The sequence below is a fragment of the Toxotes jaculatrix genome, chromosome 9, assembly GCF_017976425.1.
Source record: "Toxotes jaculatrix isolate fToxJac2 chromosome 9, fToxJac2.pri, whole genome shotgun sequence".
NCBI classification, from domain to species: Eukaryota; Metazoa; Chordata; class Actinopteri; family Toxotidae; genus Toxotes; species Toxotes jaculatrix.
This window is the reverse complement of record NC_054402.1, coordinates 768468-792035: the sequence shown is the minus strand read 5'-3', so window position 1 is coordinate 792035 and position 23568 is coordinate 768468. Positions and strand designations below refer to the sequence as shown.

Below are 23568 nucleotides of genomic sequence, written 5' to 3'. Positions count from 1 at the left end.
TGCAGATTTTCTGTCCACTTGCACACATAGAAATTCCGAGAGTATGTGGAAGACGTTCTGAAGTCTCTTGACAAGGATCCTGTTTAATGTCTGCAAAACTAAAATTCATTTATGAAAAAAATACTATGTGAAATGTAACTGTCTTCCAGTCCAAACCCTTTATTGGTCATTTACAACAGCATTTGCTCCAGATAGTGATGCTCCACAATAACTTAATAAACAAAAGTTCAATTAATAAAAAAAAAATGCAGCAACAGTTTCAAGTTTATCTTTATGTTTCTTTCATCTTTGTACAAAACGTCCTAATGCTGACCACACTTTACTCTGTGGTCTAACATTACATATGGATTGTCCTTTAAAATCACATCAACCTATGAAAAGTAAATGAAATCAGTTTAAAGGTCCGTTCACTGAAACTGAAGTGGTGTATCTGAAACAGAAAAATGTTTCACTGTCTGCAAACATTTAAAATCCTGCTTCTCAAATCAATCTTAACAGTTAATCACTTTTCAATCACCCAAGAAAAATGATCCAGTATAAAGCTGAAAAAAACCCCAAACAAGTGAAGCAAGGACAGAAATGACAGACATGACATGACACATGAAGTCTAAACCGCCTTTTGTGCATAAAGGAAGCTCCATTAAAAAAACCATCTGATTATTTTACCTCGTCATTTACAAATGTAAATATTTTGCAAACGACGTCTGTGAGGGCAGCACCATGAACCAGTGTCAGATACCTTTATTATGTCTTATTCTCCACATTTTTCTTCTGTAAAGTTCTGGTTATGGGTTTAGACTTAGACACATACACCAACAACCACACACACGCTGATTATATAACAACCGTAACAACGGCAATTTTAAGAGTTTTAAAGGAGGTAATAGAACTTTTTTTGTGGAAAAACCACATCACACACTAAACATTATTCAAAGCGTGTTCAAAGAGTATTTTTGTGTCTTGAAACTTGTCTAGAAGGATCCTTAGCCAGAAAATCAAGTCTTGAATGGACAAAATTCCCTCACTTCCCAAATGTCAGATTGTTTCTCACAAGGATAGTACAGTACAGTACAGTACAGTACAGGAGTGTACACACACAGCTTTTCATATACAGTCTATGACACACATGAACAGTGGCTACTGTTTGCTGTCCTTTGGTAGAAGTCCACTCTTACTGAGCACGGTACTTACAGCTGGTATGAGGCGGGCGCTGTAGCTCATCAGTCTGTCGTCATAGATCAGCTGGTCTGGGCTCAGTTTGGGTTGTTTCGGAGCTCTGCACAGAGACAAAGCAGAGACATCACAGTCACAGTGCGTCTCCAGCCTGTTCTCTTCTGCATGTGTTCGGGACAAAACGCAAATCTTATCTCATCACTTTGTTTTACTGAGCATTTTCCTGCAGCTACCTGAACCAACAATGTGGAGGAACTGTCTCACATCATCCAGTCAAAAACAGTGCAGTCACACACATGGTCTGATTAGGAAGTGCACAAGCAAAAGTCTACCTTGTGTGGTACATCCGTGCCATATTCCTGTCAACCCAGGCGCAGCCTTTCTCTGAGGCCAGCAATCCATGGACGGTGGGAGTGTACACAACGCGGGGGTTGACAATGATCTTGAAGTTGTGGTTAAAAATCTCTTTAATGACAGGCTCCTGGTACAGGTGAGCCAGGATGTCCACCCCGGACACATTGGGCCAGAGGCTTGGCAGGGTTTTGGAATGAGGCTGCATGGTGTTGGGGAACACGTTATTTTCAAACATGTAACACAGGTCAGCTCCATATTTCGTCTCCAGCAGTGGCAACAACTCCAACCAGCTGGGAACACAACGATAAAAACAAAACAAAGAAAAACATTTAAACCACTCGAACTGGTATAAATGCTGGTTGATGTATTTACTGCTTTATTTTATCCTGTGTGTTTTCACTGACATATTTTTATTGCCTTGGTGAAAAGGTGAAATGAATGCTCAGAAATTCACAGGGCTAAAGGCTGATTTATGAAAAGACCTTTGTCTCATTCCGTGTGTCTACTACAACGCTACCTGTCGACTGACTGGGGCAGTATGAGCTCGTCAATGTCATGCAAGGCCACGTATTTGGACAGGTACATGTATCTGTAGACACAGTCATTGAGAGCAGGAATCTGGCCAAAGTAGTGGATGTCACCTGGATCCACTTCAGGCAGCCAGCCTCGAGATACCTTCAGAAATCTGGACACAGGCCAAGAAATCACCTCCACTAAACCTGAGGAGACATCGGGAAAATGAGAGAAACATGTTTTTGATGCTATTAATGGCTGGAATCTCTCAGCAATAGCTTTTCAATGCATTTACATTCTGTGTTAGTTTTCACTGTTAGTCAGCCATGCCTGTGCCAGAATTAGAGCCCTACACATGATGCAACAGGAAGTGATGCAGCACACACTGTTAACACCATAGACTGTATAAGACATGGACGTAGCACCCGTGACGTCACCCATTGGTTTCGGGGAGTCGGTTTTGTGACCAAACCATGGGTATTTGAGCTGCGCCATCTTGGATTTTAGTGGGAGTGTACTTTCCATATTTGGCGAAGAGACGGTTACTCTACGGGTCAGCCGGCCGAGAAACCGGCGACTTAGCTCGGAGCAACCGAGCTAGCCTAAGGCTAATCAGTTAGGCTAACATCCACCACACGACAGTCCCCGAGTCCGACCCGACTAGCTCGACCCCGTGTAACCGCGACACACAGCATACAACAGAGATCATAATGTTGCTGCTGTGTTTTAAACATGACTGTTTCAGATAGAGAGGTTTTAGGTGGAGCTGCAGGGTTTGGTGGAGTTGTGGGCGGAAATTTATTTCTAGCCTGTTATTTAACTGTGAAACAATCATTATTATTTCATATTGATAAAATATATTAAAAAGTTAAAAACATTATTATTATTATTATTGTCATTATTAATAATGATAACGATAAAAATAATGATGATAATAATATATTAAAATGTTAAATATTTCATATTTACCGGCTTTCACCGCTGCCTCCACCCACTATCCACTTACAGTTACAGCAGCACACAAACCACAGCAGCCGCTGACTGACGGAGCTGCTCTGTCCATGCAATGTCGGACTTTTTAAACAGAAAAATGAGACGAAATAAAATTGTAGCCTAGTATTCCCGCAATAAACGGACTCTGAGAGCACGGAACACACCGCAACAGCGTTCCTAACATTAGCTGCTCCGGTCCTCTATCTGTATCAGCAGCGACCAGAAATCGGCAATGAAGTCATTAGCCAGCGGCAAAATATGCTAATACATGCTAATTAGTGCAAACATCCAGGTAAAATAGTGAGAAATTTACTTACCGAAAAAGCTGCAACACAGACTCCTTCGACGGTCGGTTAGTACAGTCTACACTACAACAAGCCATATTGTTACAAACAAACACGGACACTGCAGCCCCTGTCAACCGCTGGAGGTAGCCGCCTAGCCCAGCCGATGCTTTAGCAAAGAGCTAACTGCCAGTGCCTGTCTATGGAGCTGTCACTCAACGTAACCACGCCCTAATTTATTAAGCCTAAATAACACTAAAACGGTTGCGTACAAAAAAATTCACCCCCCTCACAGTGGAAAGTATCAATACAGGTGGAAACTATCAATAGAGACCAAAAACAAAAAATGTACCAGGCTGTAAATATGTTTTTTTAGCCTGTAAAGTTGGCTATTTTAACATGGGGGTCAATGGAGAATTGCTCACTTCTGGAGCCAGCCCCCAGCGGCAGCCGAGGAACAGCAGCTTTTTGAACGCGGAAGTGATCCTCACTGCTGAAACCTATAACTCCCCCCTTGGTTAACACACACACTGTTGTTCTGACACAGTAGCTTGTGTTTGTGCTTGTGGGACTTGGATTACATGGTTCAGTGCACTGTGAAAGTAGCGCTGAAGCAGCCAGAGAGGAGCAGGCAGCTGCTGAAGCTCTGCTAAACCCACTCTACACACAAATATACATCCAGTTCAAGGGCAAGAAGATTTGTGGATGTTGGATAGTCTGGGGCTGGCAGGCCACACATGATCGGCCAATCATGTTGATATTGGTATCAGTGTCTTCAGACTGGAAAACAACTGGTTTCCACTGTCAAAGAGAAAAAGGCATGGTTTTCAGCCAAGCAACACACTGCTGCTGTGGGCCTGGAAAGTATTGTTCACTTCTACTTTTGTCCCTGGCAGGAAACACTGGAACAAGCTTTTTATCATCGTAGGAAATCCATGAACTTCCTCTGATTCTTCCCGGGGAGCTGGAGGGAGAAAGTCAGTGGCAGCTCTGCTCATATTGTGCACACAGTGATGCAGAGAGAGCCAGTACAGAAACATGGATGGATGCTTGCACCATCAGTACTGACTTTAAAATAAAACATACTTCACCTTTGTGGGTGTAGTAGTCCAGTATGAGCTGTACTTCAGGGCTGCAGCTGGTCTTATAGATGACAACTCGGTCCACTCCCAGTAACTGCAGCATTTCCAAACCCTGGACCAGCTTCAGTTAAACACACACACATAAAATTTTTATTTTATTTAAATTTTAATCCTTTGTTGCCCCTCAAGTTGTTCCCAACCGGGAGAAATTACTCTCTGAATTTTACCCACACCTAAAGAACAAAACACACACACAAAGCATGCACATGCACCAGAGACACTGGGGCAGAGGGCTGCCAACTAGGGCGCCCGCGGAGCTGGGGTGGATCAGTGTTACCTGCAGAGCGTTGGTGAAATCGAACATGGTGGAGAGGCAGATGGTGAAGTTGTGAGGAAAGGAGTCACTTTCCGGCTTCTGGTTCTTCACCTCTATAAACTCTTTGTCCAGTTTATCTAAGGGGCCACAGAAAAGAACCAAAGACGCTACAGACAATCACTGAACTCTACCTGAAACTCCAGGTATGTATAAAATGGGCTGAACTGAATATCTTTGGGGTTTGGACTTCAAATTTCAATGCAATTAATCAAGTAGTTGTTGAGATGTTCAAAACCACAAATGTATACTTCATGGTGGCGGCAGAGTCATTAAGGTTCGTCAGCTGGACGCCACAAATGTCTGTACAAAATCTGGTGCCATGTGAGAGATGTTGACATATTTGAAAACACAAGTGAAAACTTTGACCAGCAGGTGGAGACAGAGTCAGTCAGACTGACAGCCTGACTCTGCCTCTCTGAACCACGCTGTCAGCACGCCTAACACCCTGGTGTGTGGACTCTCTCAGTACCTTCAGGCTTGGCTGCAGCAGAGATCACAGTGATATGAGACACGGTCTCACAGGCTGAGGGGAGAGGACACATGATGTCTGCTGTCCCATATGCAAAGTCAAAGTGGTTCGTGTGGATACTGCAGACACCGTTTGAGATGTGCAGTTGATCCTGACAACAGAGGAGGCAGTGGTAGTCGACTGCCTCGCTCCTCTGCACCACTGCAATAACACGAACCTGAACCGGAGACAAGAATGAGGATGATATTAGAGAGAGGGAGGCCACAGAAAACCTGTTTGTCATGGTATTTGTTTTTAATCTCTCATGGTTACTATGACATTTTCTCCTTTTATTATTATTATTATTGTTTTTTTATATTTTTTATTTTCCTTCATCTATTTTATTGTTTCATTAATATTATTACACTTTTTCTTCTTGCCTGTATGAAAGACTCTGTACAATACAAGTGATTGACTGATTGGCTTTGAAACCTGCACTGCACTGATGGCCAAGGTCAGAGGAAAGAGAAAGGAGATTCATTCTGTGGGTGCCTCCACTGTCTGTGCTGAGACTTTAAAGGCAAGTTAAAAGTTAACTGAGGTATTTCTGCCTGGGACACAGTGGCAGGCTGACAGACCAACACCACCATCAAAATGTTTCTGAGTGTGTTGGCATGTGGCCTCCATGACATTATTTGTGAGCACAAAGGAAATGCCCTGCATCTTGTACCTTCTTTAATATCAGACATTTCATTTTATAATCATGACCTTGCTTTAACTTTAAAGTGTTTCCTGTCTCTATGGACACTGAACCCAGCTGCATTGTTGTGGTGTTGCAGAGTTGGTGCCCTGCTCTCGTCACTGACCTCCTTGTTTCCTCTGCGGTGCTCCTGATAGGCTGATACCAGCAACGTCTTCGTCGTGTTGACTGATACGAGAGACATCTTTTCCCCCTGAGAAACTGCAGGAGTGAAAATGGTTTTTCCTTTAAAGTTAATAAGCTGCTCATTTCTTTGCACTCACTCTGCAGCAACAGCAAATAAAATGCCAGAGGCTTTACTTTTTGTGAAAGGTAACTGTGCCTTCACTTTCAGTGTGAAGTGATTTAGATCATTTAGATCAGCTGTAGGCTTGTTTACATCCTGACTGATCGTCTCACTGCTTGTCACCATCTTCCCAGTTATCAGATACAAACTGGGTGAGAACAAACTATGATAATCAATAGAAACGATCCAAACTACAAACACTGGTGAGTACAACCTTATCATAACTGAACGATGAAAAAAAAAAAATTAAATAAGCCCCAACTGGTTATTGATTAACAAAATATCAGAATGTGACACATTTGATAAAAGACTCAAAAGGATCTAGATTCAAAAAGCCAGTTTGATCCTGGATCCAGGTTCTGTAAAAACCCTAACCCAGCACAAAGTTCTACAAGCAGAGCAGGTGTCATCACAGTTTGTAATAAGTGGTGAGTAACCTAACCACTTATTACAAAAGTGGTTGGTAACCTAACCAAACTTTGAAGATGTTTTAAACGGGTGATGGGTGTAAAAATGAAAAACGGAACTTTATAATAATCATGAGAGAGCAGTGCATGGAACAGGAAATATGACTTGAGATAATAAGCAACAGTCGAGGAGAACATGAAGAGGAAGGTTTCTTGAGAACAGATCAGATGAAGACAACACTCAACAGCGAACAGAATTCATCAGAGGTTAGTTTACCCAGTTTTCCTGCAGCACATTGAGGAGGCACTGTGGGTTGCACTTTGATCTGAGGTTCAGTACTTAGTCTGATCTGGAGCAAGGACTGGTGGATCCTGTTAGACATGCAGATCAACAACAGGTGATTTGGGTGAAGTCACATGATGCAACAACAGGTTTTTGGACTGAAATTTAAACTGAAATTTGCAGAACAGTTCAAGAGGACAGTGAGGGGGAAGCTGATTATGAAGCCTGTTCATTTAGGTGCAACAGAGATGGATAAAGTCATTCATCAGGCCGGGACCATCGCTGTCCAGAACCTGGAGGCGTGAGAGGCGAGGAGCTCACTGAACAAACTGCTCCCCATCATGAAACACGCTGACACTGCAACTACATGTTCTACAACAATGCTTCTGTGTCTTTCCCTCTCCTGCCACTGCATCAGTATTAGCCCCATATCGCTCCCATAGAATTATCTGAATGTACTTAGGACATTTGACTCATTGTCACACTGAAGCGGCTCAAACGAGTGATTTCACCCACCTGTATATCCCATACGGCCCAATGAGAAGGAAGACGGTGATGGTGATGGTGACACGACCAGGGGGATTCAACCGTCGGGGCATTTTCACCTGCTGCTGAATGTGGCCCTTCATAAACACGCTGTCTCAGTTCTGTTGGTTGTTTGGCTCAGGTGTGTCTCCCGGATCCAGGTGGGGAAACCTGGACAAGCAGGAGGTAAAGGAGAAATTCATGGTCATGGTTAAAAGAAACAACACTGACTGTCAAACAGTGGTAAAGTCCAATGCTCTGTCTCTATAACATCACCACCTGCTTTCCTCCTCCTGGTTTTGGTATGAGGCAGCTCTGCTGTTTCTCTGTGTGCATGTGTGGGTGTCATGCAGGTGATGTGGGTTTGTTTTCAAAACCACATCACCCGCTCCACCCTTCTCCCCAGTGGCGGTTCTACATTGAATTACTCCCTGGGTCGATGATTTTAGTTTAAAGCATTCTTGTTACTCCAGAGCATGTTTACGGCTAAGGTGGTGCAGCAAATTGCTTGTGTTACCACCTCTGGCGACAAGTTTAGCCCGACAGCATTTGCAGTATGTGGTTGTTTGGTCCACGTCCGACCTTTTAAACCCAAAGTACCTCCAGACAACAGACACTGCTCCTTTTTTCAGCAGAAGTTCTTCTGGGTCTTCTACTTCAACGTCTGGAACAAGTTCTGGTCCAGAACTTCCCCTGTCCATATTTACCACACTCAACAACTCCTTTAATACTCTGTTCCATGTGTGTTCAGCGGCGCAGCAATGAAAAACGTCTCCCGTGAAACAATTTACCACCGCGCACCGTTCCGGACACGTTTAGGCCATTTAAACCGGTGTTGCAGGTATATGAAAAATTCAAATCATAACAAAAATAAAAACCGGTTTTCGGTGCAAAACGGTATACCGCCCAGCACCAGTTTCCACTCCCAGTCCAATGGTCAGACCAAGCGAACCAATCAGGAGTTGGAAGCCGCACTCTGTTGCCTCTCCTCCCATAATCCTTCCACCTGGTCCACTCATCTCCCCTGGATTGAGTATGCCCATAACACTCACACTGGTTTCCTCAGCTACAAGTTTGTCCCCATTTGAATGCTCCCTAGGCTATCAGCCACCCCTCGTCCCCGAGGAGGAAAAAGACCTCGCAGTGCCTTCAGTTCAAGCCCACATGCAATGCTGCAAGCGAGTCTGGAAGGACGCTCGCAAGGCTCTTCACCAAACCTCCTGGTAGGTCTGAATAATAAAATAAAATAAAACTCTGAAGTCTGACTAAACTGAATGAATGACAATGAAAAAGGAAAGAAAACCTAAATGGTGAATGTGCTTTTGGCAGGAAGTGGACAATGCCCTCGTCTTTCCTCCTTTTACCTCTGGCTCACGATGGTGATGGTGAAACTGGTTCTACATGATAAGGTCAAACTGTGGGACACTCATTTTTCTCAGTTAATCCTCATTCAAACACGAGTTTCACGTTATAGAACAACAGATATTCTATAGAACTGTCATGTCAATGTGTTTATTGTAAGTAAGAAAATTTAGCTTTTCACATTAAAAGCTGAAACAGATCCGGAACAGATCACAGTGAAATATTGAATTCACCGTGGGTCAAAATGTCCACTCTCTGTGGCACAGTGACCGCGCTCAGTGAGAGGCTGGCTGTCTGAGGCTCCCACTCAAACTTTTTATTACAGTTTTACTGCACCTGCAAATAGGAATTGAAATATTATTTAGAGAAAGAGAACGTACCTTACATTTCTCATGCAGACGCACATCTCGATAAAATCAGATGTCTGGAATGTTCCATTTCCGGCTGCTAAAGGAGGAATTACGTCCAAAAAGTAGCTTCAGTTGGTCAGATACATCCACAGCGCTCAGACTGTAATCTGCACATCTTTTACTGATTGATCTAAAAGCAAACTGTCGTCTGCAGCCGGAGGTGTGTTCAACAGGCTGCAGGCAGAGGAGGAAGAGGAAGAAGTTTCATTAGACTCTAACCTTGTTTGGACATTGGTAAATTTAAATGGAATGGCTGCATGCTGTTGATTACAAAACTGTAATCTCACCAAAGAAAGAGGAAAGGAAAAACAATAACATCCAAAATGACAGTTATTATATATATATAGAGAGAGAGAGAGATAAAATACTACTATACTATATATAATACTACTTCTAATAAGAAGAATAAAAACTGTCACCATGCAGTGTGGAATAGACTAGATAAACGGCTACGTGCTGTTATCAAAACTCTTCAGCTGTTTACTCAGTTATGCTTTATTGTGCTGAGAACGCAAACTGTAAAACACATAAATCTTATGAATGAGTATGAATACGTAGACAGTTTAGGGTCTGAAATGATAGAAATTCTTGTCAGGTGGGTTTGGTCCAGACAGTTTTGGCTGATTGTACATGTTGGCTCAGCTCTGAAATTATTTGTCTAAACACAAAGAGCTTTGTTTGATGATATGAAGAACAGGTTCAGCGGAAACTTCTATTCCAAAGAAATAATCTTCAGTATGTATATTACCTAACAGCTCCCCACATCAGGGTGTGTGTGTGTGTGTGTGAATAGGTGAACTGTAAAGTGCTGTGGATAGAAATTTAACCCTTTCATACATGAATTATGAACACCTCAGTTATGATTTTTTCCAGTGTTTTTATCCCTCTTTAGGCATGAAAAAAAATACAATTGAAATTTTGTTTATGAACCTTTTTGTCGTGGAGTTACAAACATGTCCATTCTGCGTGAAAACTATGATATAAAAACATTTTTAATGCTACTAATCTGATGTTTTCTCACAACATTGTCTGCGCGGTGTACAAATGTCTCCCCTCTGATTTGATATCGTCCTCTCACATAATAATGTCCTGCTCATCTCCACTTCCCTTCCATCTTGTATGGCAATTGGCAAAGCATCCAGCACACAAGGCACTGCATGCAGACATACTTATTTTTCATGTGCAAGAAGCATCATGGCATCTGTTGGCATTTGTTGCTTTGGTGCACAAGCATCCACCGTGTTGGCTGATATGAGACTATAACAATAAAGCCCATGCATACACAAAAGAACAGCTTTTGAATAGCTGTCCACTGAAGTGACCACTATGTATGAAAGGGTTAAAAAATGAAAGTAAAAACACTTGACACTTGTTCTCTCTCTCTCTCTCTCTCTCTCTCTCTCTCTCTCTCTGACACACACACACACACACACACACACACACACACACACACACACACACACACACACACACACAGAAGAGAAACTTGTGTATTTCAGGGAAGCTTCCACTAGATGGCAGCACCTCTCCATGTCTCTGCTTTCCTTCTTTAGCTTGACATTAGCAGACAGTGAGAAATGTGTTGTTATTGAATAAGCTCTGTAATGTGTTTGAATTAAAGCTGTAACATTTACGTTATTCATCATCTGAGACCTTTGTGTAACATGCAACTGTGGCTTCAGATGAGAATCACTGGAAGTTTAGAGCAACTTTGTGTGACTGTTACAAGGAGGTGGAAAAACTAAACTACACATATTTACTCACTTACTACATTCCAGGCTTCAGGTGCAGTTTTGTAGGAATTTATTGACTAAAATGATTAATTTTAATATGTATTAAAAAAATATTTGTACTGACTGGTGATGCCTCCTGACAGGAGACAGAATTGAAACTGGTGCACTGAAGAAGGAAATACAATCAGACAGACTGTAAACAACAAATAATCACACACAATCCAACCAGAGACTGCAGTCAGCACAAAGTTAACACTAAAGGCCTGAATACATCAGTAACACAAGCCAACAGTAAACAGGAACAGTAGAGGATGGACTCCACAGCCTCATGGCACTGAGAACTGACTGTGTGAACTTCTTTGCTGAAAGTGTGTGCGCTAATTTTCTTTGTTCCTTTCAAAGAGTTTGTCCCACAGCAACCGGAACTTCAGCACGTTTGGTTAGAAGTTAAACATGTATGATGACAGCTAATATCTGCACCAAATATCAGCCAGCTGGTGTATTGGTTCAAAACTTTGATCCACAGTGAAATATCTCAACAACCTTTGCAGGGATTGCTCTGCACAAAATGAAAGCAAACTAGGGGGCGCTGTGCATGATGAGGAGCTCTTCGTCACAGCCACTTACACACCCACCTCCTTTAAACCACCTCCTTTGCCCCAACCCCATCCATTCTCTCCTGAGCAGGACTGGGTATCGACTGGATTGCCTCGATACTACCGGGTTTTGAAAAATGTCATTTAGTTCAAGACCAAATTTCGATGCCTAACGGGTTAATCTCATCAATGTCAGTGAGCCAATACGCTTGCAGCATGTTTGGCGTGCCAAGCCCAAAAGTGCTGGTGATTGGCTGTGTCCAGTCATCCAGGAAAAACACAAATTTACTCGGACTGCGGTCGGAAGAATGTGCGTGAGTTACGTAGCTCACATGAAGCTGTCGCAGCACAAACGCTCAGAGTATGTGGAAGACGTCCTGAAGTCTCTTGACAAGGATCCTGTTTAATGTCTGCAAAACTAAAATTCATTTATGAAAAAAATACTATGTGAAATGTAACTGTCTTCCAGTCCAAACCCTTTATTGGTCATTTACAACAGCATTTGCTCCAGATAGTGATGCTCCACAATAACTTAATAAACAAAAGTTCAATTAATAAAAAAAAAATGCAGCAACAGTTTCAAGTTTATCTTTATGTTTCCTTCATCTTTGTACAAAACGTCCTAATGCTGACCACACTTTACTCTGTGGTCTAACATTACATATGGATTGTCCTTTAAAATCACATCAACCTATGAAAAGTAAATGAAATCAGTTTAAAGGTCCGTTCACTGAAACTGAAGTGGTGTATCTGAAACAGAAAAATGTTTCACTGTCTGCAAACATTTAAAATCCTGCTTCTCAAATCAATCTAAACAGAATTAATCACTTTTCAATCACCCAAGAAAAATGATCCAGTATAAAGCTGAAAAAAACCCCAAACAAGTGAAGCAAGGACAGAAATGACAGACATGACATGACACATGAAGTCTAAACCGCCTTTTGTGCAAAAAGGAAGCTCCATTAAAAAAACCATCTGATTATTTTACCGAGTCATTTACAAATGTAAATATTTTGCAAACGACGTCTGTGAGGGCAGCACCATGAACCAGTGTCAGATACCTTTATTATGTCTTATTCTCCATCTCTCTCTCCCTCATTTCCTGTCTTCTATACTGTGTGAACTGTCCCACAAACACAGTCACTTCTCCCTTGTGGCCTTACTCAGCCACTTGACCAGTGCTGTTTACTGTGCAAGTCAGTTCTGTGCATCTTCAAGCGTTTTTTGAAGATGAAGTGCATGAAGCTTTCTGAGAGACCATGTTAGCGTGAGGATGTGACCTTCAAGAATCTCTACGCTCATTCACATACAGTTAGATCTCCAAGAAAAATCCACGTACATCAGGCAATTAAATGCAATTTAAATGCAATTAAATGCAATTTCCCAATTGTGGGTCCAATAAAGGTGTATTTTATCTTCTCTTAAATGATTCAAACATAAATCCCTGTGGAATAATTCCTCTCCCTGTGTTGAAAAGATGAAGCTTCTTGGTTCTTTTAAGTCCACGTCCTGAGTTTTAGGAGACAGATTAGTCTCAGCACACACACACATACATGGTTATGGGTTTAGACTTAGACACATACACCAACAACCACACACACACTGATTATTTCATAATAACTGTAAAAACCAAGTTTTAAAGGAGGTAACAGAACTTTTTTTTGTGGAAAAACCACATCACACACTAAACATTATTCAAAGAGTATTTTTGTGTCTTGAAACATGTCTAGAAGGATCCTTAGCCAGAAAATCAAGTCTTGAATGGACAAAATTCCCTCACTTCCCAAATGTCAGATTGTTTCTCACAAGGATAGTACAGTACAGGAGTGTACACACACAGCTTTTCATATACAGTCTATGACACACATGAACAGTGGCTACTGTTTGCTGCCCTTTGGTAGAAGTCCACTCTTACTGAGCACGGTACTTACAGCTGGTATGAGGCGGGCGCTGTAGCTCATCAGTCTGTCGTCATAGATCAGCTGGTCTGGGCTCAGGTCGGGTTGTTTCGGAGCTCTGCACAGAGACAAAGCAGAGACATCACTCATCACTTTGTTTTACTGAGCATTTTCCTGCAGCTACCTGAACCAACAATGTGGAGGAACTGTCTCACATCATCCAGTCAAAAACAGTGCAGTCACACACATGGTCTGATTAGGAAGTGCACAAGCAAAAGTCTACCTTGTGTGGTACATCCGCGCCATATTCCTGTCAACCCAGGCGCAGCCTTTCTCTGAGGCCAGCAATCCATGGACGGTGGGAGTGTACACAACGCGGGGGTTGACAATGATCTTGAAGTTTAAGCTAAAAGTCTCCTTAATGACAGGCTCCTGGTACAGGTGAGCCAGGATGTCCACCCCGGACACATTGGGCCAGAGGCTTGGCAGGGTTTTGGAATGAGGCTGCATGGTGTTGGGGAACACGTTATTTTCAAACATGTAACACAGGTCAGCTCCATATTTCGTCTCCAGCAGTGGCAACAACTCCAACCAGCTGGGAACACAACGATAAAAACAAAACAAAGAAAAACATTTAAACCACTCGTTAACAACTTATAAGGAGCTGATGAAGTTGAAAGCCTTCATGCTCCTATGAAGCATAAATAACCTGTGAATAATTATAATTACACAGGGAAGTATAACAAGTAGCTCTATGGAGGAAACAAACAGAAAAAAATGCTTTCTGACATAAAGATGTTTATCCTTTAATTATTTATAACTTTACCAAAAAGAATATTTATTACAAATGATATGTACAGAACTGCATCAACACTGGTATAAATGCTGGTTGATGTATTTCCTGCTTTATTTTATCCTGTGTGTTTTCACTGACATATTTTTATTGCCTTGGTGAAAAGGTGAAATGAATGCTCAGAAATTGGCAGAGCTAAAGGCTGATTTATGAAAAGACCTTTGTCTCATTCCGTGTGTCTACTACAACGCTACCTGTCGACTGACTGGGGCAGTATGAGCTCGTCAATGTCATGCAAGGCCACGTATTTGGACAGGTACATGTATCTGTAGACACAGTCACTGAGAGCAGGAATCTGGCCAAAGTAGTGGATGTCACCTGGATCCACTTCAGGCAGCCAGCCTCGAGATACCTTCAGAAATCTGGACACAGGCCAAGAAATCACCTCCACTAAACCTGAGGAGACATCGGGAAAATGAGAGAAACACGTTTTTGATGCTATTAATGGCTGGAATCTCTCAGCAATAGCTTTTCAATGCATTTACATTCTGTGTTAGTTTTCACTGTTAGTCAGCCATGCCTGTGCCAGAATTAGAGCCCGACACATGATGCAACAGGAAGTGATGCAGCACACACTGTTGTTCTGACACAGTAGCTTGTGTTTGTGTTTGTGGGACTTGGATTACATGGTTCAGTGCACTGTGAAAGTAGCGCTGAAGCAGCCTGAGAGGAGCAGGCAGCTGCTGAAGCTCTGCTAAACCCACTCTACACACAAATATACATCCAGTTCAAGGGCAAGAAGATTTGTGGATGTTGGATAGTCTGGGGCTGGCAGGCCACACATGATCGGCCAATCATGTTGATATTGGTATCAGTGTCTTCAGACTGGAAAACAACTGGTTTCCACTGTCAAAGAGAAAAAGGCATGGTTTTCAGCCAAGCAACACACTGCTGCTGTGGGCCTGGAAAGTATTGTTCACTTCTACTTTTGTCCCTGGCAGGAAACACTGGAACAAGCTTTTTATCATCGTAGGAAATCCATGAACTTCCTCTGATTCTTCCCGGGGAGCTGGAGGGAGAAAGTCAGTGGCAGCTCTGCTCATATTGTGCACACAGTGATGCAGAGAGAGCCAGTACAGAAACATGGATGGATGCTTGCACCGTCAGTACCGACTTTAAAATAAAACATACTTCACCTTTGTGGGTGTAGTAGTCCAGTATGAGCTGTACTTCAGGGCTGCAGCTGGTCTTATAGATGACAACTCGGTCCACTCCCAGTAACTGCAGCATTTCCAAACCCTGGACCAGCTTCAGTTAAACACACACACATAGAATTTTTATTTTATTTAAATTTTAATCCTTTGTTGCCCCTCAAGTTGTTCCCAACCGGGAGAAATTACTCTCTGAATTTTACCCACACCTAAAGAACAAAACACACACACAAAGCATGCACATGCACCAGAGACACTGGGGCAGAGGGCTGCCAACTAGGGCGCCCTCTGCCCCAGTGGAGCTGGGGTGGATCAGTGTTACCTGCAGAGCGTTGGTGAAATCGAACATGGTGGAGAGGCAGACGGTGAAGTTGTGAGGAAAGGAGTCACTTTCCGGCTTCTGGTTCTTCACCTCTATAAACTCTTTGTCCAGTTTATCTAAGGGGCCACAGAAAAGAACCAAAGACGCCACAGACAATCACTGAACTCTACCTGAAACTCCAGGTATGTATAAAATGGGCTGAACTGAATATCTTTGGGGTTTGGACTTCAAATTTCAATGCAAATAATCAAGTAGTTGTTGAGATGTTCAAAACCACAAATGTATACTTCATGGTGGCGGCAGAGTCATTAAGGTTCGTCAGCTGGACGCCACAAATGTCTGTACAAAATCTGGTGCCATGTGAGAGATGTTGACATATTTGAAAACACAAGTGAAAACTTTGACCAGCAGGTGGAGCCAGAGTCAGTCAGACTGACAGCCTGACTCTGCCTCTCTGAACCACGCTGTCAGCACGCCTAACACCCTGGTGTGTGGACTCTCTCAGTACCTTCAGTCTTGGCTGCAGCAGAGATCACAGTGATATGAGACACAGTCTCACAGGCTGAGGGGAGAGGACACATGATGTCTGCTGTCCCATATGCAAAGTCAAAGTGGTCCGTGTGGATACTGCAGACACCGTTTGAGATGTGCAGTTGATCCTGACAACAGAGGAGGCAGTGGTAGTCGACTGCCTCGCTCCTCTGCACCACTGCAATAACACGAACCTGAACCGGAGACAAGAATGAGGATGATATTAGAGAGAGGGAGGCCACGGAAAACCTGTTTGTCATGGTATTTGTTTTTACTCTCTCATGGTTACTATGACATTTTCTCCTTTTATTATTATTATTATTGTTTTTTTTAATATTTTTTATTTTCCTTCATCTATTTTATTGTTTCATTAATATTATTACACTTTTTCTTCTTGCCTGTATGAAAGACTCTGTACAATACAAGTGATTGACTGATTGGCTTTGAAACCTGCACTGCACTGATGGCCAAGGTCAGAGGAAAGAGAAAGGAGATTCATTCTGTGGGTGCCTCCACTGTCTGTGCTGAGACTTTAAAGGCAAGTTAAAGGTTAACTGAGGTATTTCTGCCTGGGACACAGTGGCAGGCCGACAGACCAACACCACCATCAAAATGTTTCTGAGTGTGTTGGCATGTGGCCTACATGACATTATTTGTGAGCACAAAGGAAATGCCCTGCATCTTGCACCTTCTTTAATATCAGACATTTCATTTTATAATCATGACCTTGCTTTAACTTTAAAGTGTTTCCTGTCTCTATGGACACTGAACCCAGCTGCATTGTTGTGGTGTTGCAGAGTTGGTGCCCTGCTCTCGTCACTGACCTCCTTGTTTCCTCTGCGGTGCTCCTGATAGGCTGATACCAGCAACGTCTTCGTCGTGTTGACTGATACGAGAGACATCTTTTCCCCCTGAGAAACTGCAGGAGTGAAAATGGTCAACTTGGTGCTTGGCAGCGGGAGTTTTTCCTGTAAAGTTAATAAGCTGCTCATTTCTTTGCACTCACTCTGCAGCAACAGCAAATAAAATGCCAAAGGCACCAGTTACTTTTTGTGAAAGGTAACTGTGCCTTCACTTTCAGTCTGAAGTGATTTAGATCATTTAGATCAGCTGTAGGCTTGTTTACATCCTGACTGATCGTCTCACTGCTTGTCACCATCTTCCCAGTTATCAGATACAAACTGGGTGAGAACAAACTACGATAATCAATAGAAATGATCCAAACTACAAACACTGGTGAGTACAATTTATTATCCAGAGGAATCAACCCTGACTCTCGGAAATTAGCTTCATGTCCTTTAAATGTGTTTTGCAAAATACTGAATGTTCTGAGGAAAATGTGTTTGCTGCCTGGATTATGTTGTGTTTTTTTTTTTTGTAAGAAGTGGTTAGGATCCTAACCACTTATTACAACCACTTTTGTAATAAGTGGTTAGTAACCTAACCACTTATTACAAAAGTGGTTGGTAACCTGACCTAATTTTGAAGATGTTTTAAACGGGTGATGGGTGTAAAAATGAAAAACGGAACTTTATAATAATCATGAGAGAGCAGTGCATGGAACAGGAAATATGACTTGAGATAATAAGCAACAGTCGAGGAGAACATGAAGAGGAAGGTTTCTTGAGAACAGATCAGATGAAGACATTTCCTAAAACACTCAACAGTGAACAGAATTCATCAGAGGTTAGTTTACCCAGTTTTCCTGCAGCACACTGAGGAGGCACTGTGGGTTGCACTTTGATCTGAGGTTCAGTACTTAGTCTGATCTGGAGCAAGGACTGGTGGATCCTGTTGGACATGCAGATCAACAACAGGTGATTTGGGTGAAGTCACATGATGCAACAACAGGTTTTTGGATTGAAACAGTGAGGGGGAAGCTGATTATGAAGCCTGTTCATTTAGGTGCAACAGAGATGGATAAAGTCATTCATCAGGCCGGGACCATCACTGTCCAGAACCTGGAGGCGTGAGAGGCGAGGAGCTCACTGAACAAACTGCTCCCCATCATGAAACACGCTGACACTGCAACTACATGTTCTACAACAATGCTTCTGTGTCTTTCCCTCTCCTGCCACTGCATCAGTATTAGCCCCATATCGCTCCCATAGAATTATCTGAATGTACTTAGGACATTTGACTCATTGTCACACTGAAGCAGCTCAAACGAGTGATTTCACCCACCTGTATATCCCATACGGCCCAATGAGAAGGAAGACGGTGATGGTGATGGTGACACGACCAGGGGGATTCAACCGTCGGGGCATTTTCACCTGCTGCTGAATGTGGCCCTTCATAAACACGCTGTCTCAGTTCTGTTGGTTTCGGCTCAGGTGTGTCTCCTGGATCCAGGTGGGGAAACCTGGACAAGCAGGAGGTAAAGGAGAAATTCATGGTCATGGTTAAAAGAAACAACACTGACTGTCAAACAGTGGTAAAGTCCAATGCTCTGTCTCTATAACATCACCACCTGCTTTCCTCCTCCTGGTTTCTTTGGCACTTGAATGTAAACATGTTGTTTTGGGGAGGGTGATGTTATTTCACTCAACAAAAAAACTGTGAGCTGTAACAAGTTGCTTACAAAAAAACTATGAGGCAGTTTTTAATGAGAGCACAGTCCCTCACAGCCACATTCACAGACAATAACCACGAGTCTCAGCTGCCGTTGCTAGCAGGACAGCAGGACAGCAGGACAGGAGGACAGGAGGACAGCGGGACAGCGGGACAGGAGGACAGGAGGACAGCAGGACAGCAGGACAGCAGGACAGCGGGACAGCGGGACAGCAGACTCTCTTCCTCTGGCCCTGGGCTACATTCAGACCATCAGCACTGTGTTACCTCCTAACTAATGTTGATGAGTCCCAGCACAGAAAAAAAACAAATATAATTTAGATCATCCTTTAATGTGTCCTGTGCTCTGTGTTTAAAGGACAGGTCAACACTTTTTCAAGTCTGTCTTAAAAAAGAGCAGAAATAAAGATCTACTGAAATGAAAATTCCTTATGTGTAGGAACAAACTTCCAATAAACTTGATTCTGATTGTGATGAATCCATAAACTGCTTGTAACAGAAAGAGGGTGTAAAATAAGAGAAACTGTGGACGACTGGCTGTCGGTTCCAGTGCTGAGCTTTGTGAGTTTGTAAAACTGGTTCACAGTTTTTTGGTGGTGTGCTCTTAGATAACAGTTCCTGTTTCTTTTTTTTGCCACTTCACTTCATACTGCATCATGGGAGGTGGATGAGAGACAAGTGCAATGAAACGTTAAATAAAACTCTGAAGTCTGACTAAACTGAATGAATGACAATGAAAAAGGAAAGAAAACCTAAGTTTGAGTGAATGTGCTTTTGGCAGGACGTGGTCAGTGCCCTCGTCTTTCCTCCTTTTATCTCTGACACACGATGGTGATGGTGAAACTAGTTCTACATGATAAAATGTATTCAAATCCAAAGACAAACATCAGCCTGAAGATTCTGTAAATACTCAGTGAATCTTTGCATGGACCCAGTCTTGGTTTGCTGCAACAGATTTAACAAAGATCAAACAACAAAAACAGCCTTTTTTCAGCACTGGATTAATGTGTAAAAACGACACTGTGAAATTATCATGTCGTCAAGCAATTATGGTAAAAAGTGTTCACAAAAACATTTTCACATTCGGCAGACACAGAGCAACATTTGCATTCATTTAGAGTCATGTTTCTGGACAGCCAATGAATGCAAGTCCAGGGTTCACACTCCTGTTTTTAGACTCCAAAAAAAGTCTGAAAGGAACAACATCTTTCACACGGCATCGAAACATCTCACTCACTGCTGCTGTAAAACCACTGACTGGTGCAGGTGTGCTGGTGTAAGAGGGAAGAGAGTGAAGTTGATACACTCGAACACACTTGACAGAGTGCTAAATGGTGCAAAGTGAGCACTGCAACAACACAAAGTATTTACAATATCTCATCGCTGGAGGCTTGAAGTCGCAGCTTCACTCAGTGTGTTGAGCTCAGTAGAGTTGATGGATGGATGCTTCAGGTGGTGGACTTAAAGTTTTCATTGTTATGCATGTGCCAGCAGGAATAAAGCCAATAGTGACAGGTCTTAGAAATACAAGTCATGCCACAGCCCACAGCTCACACTGAAATGAGCTCTGGTTCAGTCAGCACCACTTTGGTCAAAGAAAAAGTTCCATTCCAATCATTGCAAAATTGCAGTAAGTCATATTTTGGAGATATGGCTCTGTTCTGGGACCTTCCTGCTCTTCCATGTGCATATGTAGAAAGCCTAGGGCAGGGAGGGCAGCAGCAAATACCCTCCTCGAAGATACAGAACAGAGCAGACATCAGTGACAACAGACATGATACTGGAACTGGAGGGGAAGTTGCAAAGTGGCCGGCAAAGAGACTAAAGCAGCTTAAATAAGGCGCCCTGAAGGAGATGCATAGAAAGGGCAGCTCAGGGGCACTGGCACTGAGAAACTGGAACTGATGTAAGCTGTGCACAATTTGACTCTGGTTTCACTTCAGTACACGTGAGTGGTTCTGACAGAGAGAGTAAAGTCCCACTCACTTAAAGCTCAGCCTGTCTTACAACTTCACTCACACTGAAAGAGGTTTTATTCCTCCATGTCATTTTAGCCATTATAAGATTTTTTAGAACAAACAGGAATCTTTGAATGGCTGGTATGAACAGGAGGAACTATCAGTGTCTGTCTGGGCAGCGGGCTGTTGTTTTTAGAAGAAGCTCTGATCCTAACTTCAGATGTTTAGTGTTTCACACTTCCTCTTTACTGAGCATTAGTTATTACACATAAAGCCTGAAGACAGAGAGGAGACAGTTCACACACATCAGTGTCAAAATGTATGGACGGTCCAACATACATGTTCTGGCCAACATGTATGTTGGCTCTGCTCTAAAATTATTTGTCTAGACACACAGTGCTTTGTTTGATGGAGAACAGGTTCAGTGGAAAGTGAACTCTTCAGTATGTGTAATATTACCTAACAGCTCCCCACATCAGGGTGTGTGTGTGTGTGTGTGAATAGGTGAACTGTAAAGTGCTGTGGATAGAAATTTAACCCTTTCATACATGAATTATGAACACCTCAGTTATGATTTTCCAGTGTTTTTATCCCTCTTTAGGCATGAAAAAAAAATACAATTGAAATTTTGTTTATGAACCTTTTTGTCGTGGAGTTACAAACATGTCCATTCTGCGTGAAAACTATGATATAAAAATATTTTAATGCTACTAATCTGATGTTTTCTCACAACATTGTCTGCGCGGTGTACAAATGTCTCCCCTCTGATTTGATATCGTCCTCTCACATAATAATGTCCTGCTCATCTCCACTTCCCTTCCATCTTGTATGGCAATTGGCAAAGCATCCAGCACACAAGGCACTGCATGCAGACATACTTATTTTTCGTGTGCAAGAAGCATCATGGCATCTGTTGGCATTTGTTGCTTTGGTGCACAAGCATCCACCGTGTTGGCTGATATGAGACTATAACAATAAAGCCCATGCATACACAAAAGAACAGCTTTTGAATAGCTGTCCACTGAAGTGACCTCTATGTATGAAAGGGTTAAAAAATGAAAGTAAAAACACTTGACACTTGTTCTCTCTCTCTCTCTCTCTCTGACACACACACACACACACACACACACACACACACACACACACACAGAGAGAGAGAGAGAGAAGAGAAACTTGTGTATTTATTATGTAGTTATTACACATAAAGACAGAGAGGAGACAGTTCACACACATCAGTGTCAAAGTGTACGGACGGTCCAACTGGGCTGCTGTGGAGTTCCTCAGGCCTCAGTGTTTGTTGGATCCGAGCTCTTCGCAGCACACGCACACACGTTCCAGCAAAAAGATGTGCGCAATCATTGCGCGTACGGAAGCCTACCGGTGCCATGCAACGACAAACGGGCCAGCTTAACGTCAGAATGTGTAGTTCACGTGTAAACAACGTTTATTGTTATAATAAGACATTTCACATTATTACGACAGAGAAACGGATCCTGTAATAATCAGAAACGTTTCTTATCATAACAATAACTGTTTATCTCCTTATAATCTCCTGTGAAGCGTCTGAAGATATAAGGTGAGAAGTTAAATGGTCATAACCTGGTAACTTAACCTTTGAAAGGTTTGAATGAGGAAAAGTAAAACTGATAAACTGAGGAAAATGAGTCACAGTCTGATGAAGGTTCTTCTTCTTCTTGCTTTGGAGACATGGTGGAAGTTTGCGGGGTAATGTGATAAAACATGGAGGAATCGACAGTGCGGGTCTGAGAGACGTTTACAAAACCCACACCATCTACTAACATCAAAAACTCCACCATCAAACTGTGGGACACTCATTTTTCTCAGATAATCCTCATTCAAACACGAGTTTCACGTTATAGAACAACAGATATTCTATAGAACTGTCATGTCAACGTGTTTACTGTAAGTAAGAAAATTTAGCTTTTCACATTAAAAGCTGAAACAGATCCGGAACAGATCACAGTGAAATATTGAATTCACCGTGGGTCAAAATGTCCACTCTCTGTGGCACAGTGACCGCGCTCAGTGAGAGGCTGGCTGTCTGAGGCTCCCACTCAAACTTTTTATTACAGTTTTACTGCACCTGCAAATAGGAATTGAAATATTATTTAGAGAAAGAGAACGTACCTTACATTTCTCATGCAGACGCACATCTCGATAAAATCAGATGTCTGGAATGTTTCATTTCCGGCTGCTAAAGGAGGAATTACGCCCAAAAAGTAGCTTCAGTTGGTCAGATACATCCACAGCGCTCAGTGGCGTCCCGCTCGATCACCGACTGTTATCTGCACATCTTTTACTGATTGATCTGAAAGCAAACTGTCGTCTGCAGCCGGAGGTGCGTTCAACAGGCTGCAGGCAGAGGAGGAAGAGGAAGAAGTTTCAGATGTGATATGAACCCAAGGCTGCAAATCTTAATTTTTATTTTATTGTCATGTTACAGAACCTGTTCACTGTTGTTGAACTTTGAAGCTTTTTCAAAATTCACACACAATTTTTTTAATGAGAGTTAATTCTGAGACATAACTGTCACCATGCAGTGTGGAATAGACTAGATAAACGGCTACGTGCTGTTATCAAAACTCTTCAGCTGTTTACTCAGTTATGTTTTATTGTGCCGAGAACGCAAACTGTAAAACACATAAATCTTATGAATGAGTATGAATACGTAGACAGTT

The 23568-nt window shown here is 42.4% G+C and overlaps 2 protein-coding genes and 1 long non-coding RNA gene across 8 annotated transcripts; 1 reads left to right on the top strand and 2 right to left on the bottom strand.

Annotated features, from left to right (window-relative positions):
• Nucleotides 1-139: 139 nt before the first annotated feature.
• Nucleotides 140-9396, bottom strand: si:zfos-464b6.2. Of its 3 annotated transcripts, none has more exons than XM_041046066.1 (10): nucleotides 9227-9396; nucleotides 7476-7655; nucleotides 6954-7048; nucleotides 6090-6184; nucleotides 5245-5461; nucleotides 4737-4852; nucleotides 4409-4520; nucleotides 2045-2246; nucleotides 1506-1817; nucleotides 140-1276 (listed from the first exon to the last, which is right to left on the bottom strand). In XM_041046066.1, exons 2-10 carry the CDS (start codon nucleotides 7586-7588, stop codon nucleotides 1138-1140), a joined length of 1401 nt encoding a protein of 466 aa, XP_040902000.1. In that variant the 5' UTR covers nucleotides 7589-7655; nucleotides 9227-9396; the 3' UTR covers nucleotides 140-1137. The 3 variants fall into 3 exon arrangements, with proteins under 3 accessions (XP_040902000.1, XP_040902001.1, XP_040902002.1); XM_041046067.1 differs by having other exon boundaries at nucleotides 9232-9396; XM_041046068.1 differs by lacking the exon at nucleotides 9227-9396 and adding an exon at nucleotides 7764-8042.
• Nucleotides 9232-23190, top strand: LOC121187034. The gene is made up of 3 exons (XR_005894568.1): nucleotides 9232-9318; nucleotides 16231-16235; nucleotides 23114-23190. It is a non-coding gene; the product is annotated as an uncharacterized LOC121187034 (long non-coding RNA).
• LOC121187031 lies at nucleotides 12045-23568 on the bottom strand. 4 transcript variants are annotated; one of them, XM_041046063.1, is made up of 11 exons: nucleotides 23018-23568; nucleotides 22101-22243; nucleotides 18525-18702; nucleotides 18037-18131; nucleotides 17165-17259; nucleotides 16318-16534; nucleotides 15810-15925; nucleotides 15473-15584; nucleotides 14531-14732; nucleotides 13767-14078; nucleotides 12045-13601 (listed from the first exon to the last, which is right to left on the bottom strand). In XM_041046063.1, the coding sequence occupies exons 3-11, from the start codon at nucleotides 18635-18637 to the stop codon at nucleotides 13463-13465; spliced, it is 1401 nt and encodes a 466-aa protein (XP_040901997.1). In that variant the 5' UTR covers nucleotides 18638-18702; nucleotides 22101-22243; nucleotides 23018-23568; the 3' UTR covers nucleotides 12045-13462. The 4 variants fall into 4 exon arrangements, with proteins under 4 accessions (XP_040901997.1, XP_040901998.1, XP_040901995.1 ...); XM_041046064.1 differs by having other exon boundaries at nucleotides 23023-23568; XM_041046061.1 differs by lacking the exon at nucleotides 22101-22243 and having other exon boundaries at nucleotides 23018-23567.

Excerpts from the sequence above, each read along its gene's own strand:
- si:zfos-464b6.2 (XM_041046066.1), bottom strand. The coding sequence starts at position 7,588 with ATGAAGGGCCACATTCAGCAGCAGGTGAAAATGCCCCGACGGTTGAAT. Across the intron at positions 7,049-7,475 it reads GGGCCGTATGGGATATACAG|GATCCACCAGTCCTTGCTCC; the intron begins GTGGGTGAAATC and ends CATGTCTAACAG. Across the intron at positions 1,818-2,044 it reads CTGCCCCAGTCAGTCGACAG|CTGGTTGGAGTTGTTGCCAC; the intron begins GTAGCGTTGTAG and ends TTGTGTTCCCAG.
- LOC121187031 (XM_041046063.1), bottom strand. The coding sequence starts at position 18,637 with ATGAAGGGCCACATTCAGCAGCAGGTGAAAATGCCCCGACGGTTGAAT. Across the intron at positions 18,132-18,524 it reads GGGCCGTATGGGATATACAG|GATCCACCAGTCCTTGCTCC; the intron begins GTGGGTGAAATC and ends CATGTCCAACAG. Across the intron at positions 17,260-18,036 it reads GTGTGCTGCAGGAAAACTGG|TTTCTCAGGGGGAAAAGATG; the intron begins GTAAACTAACCT and ends TCACTCCTGCAG.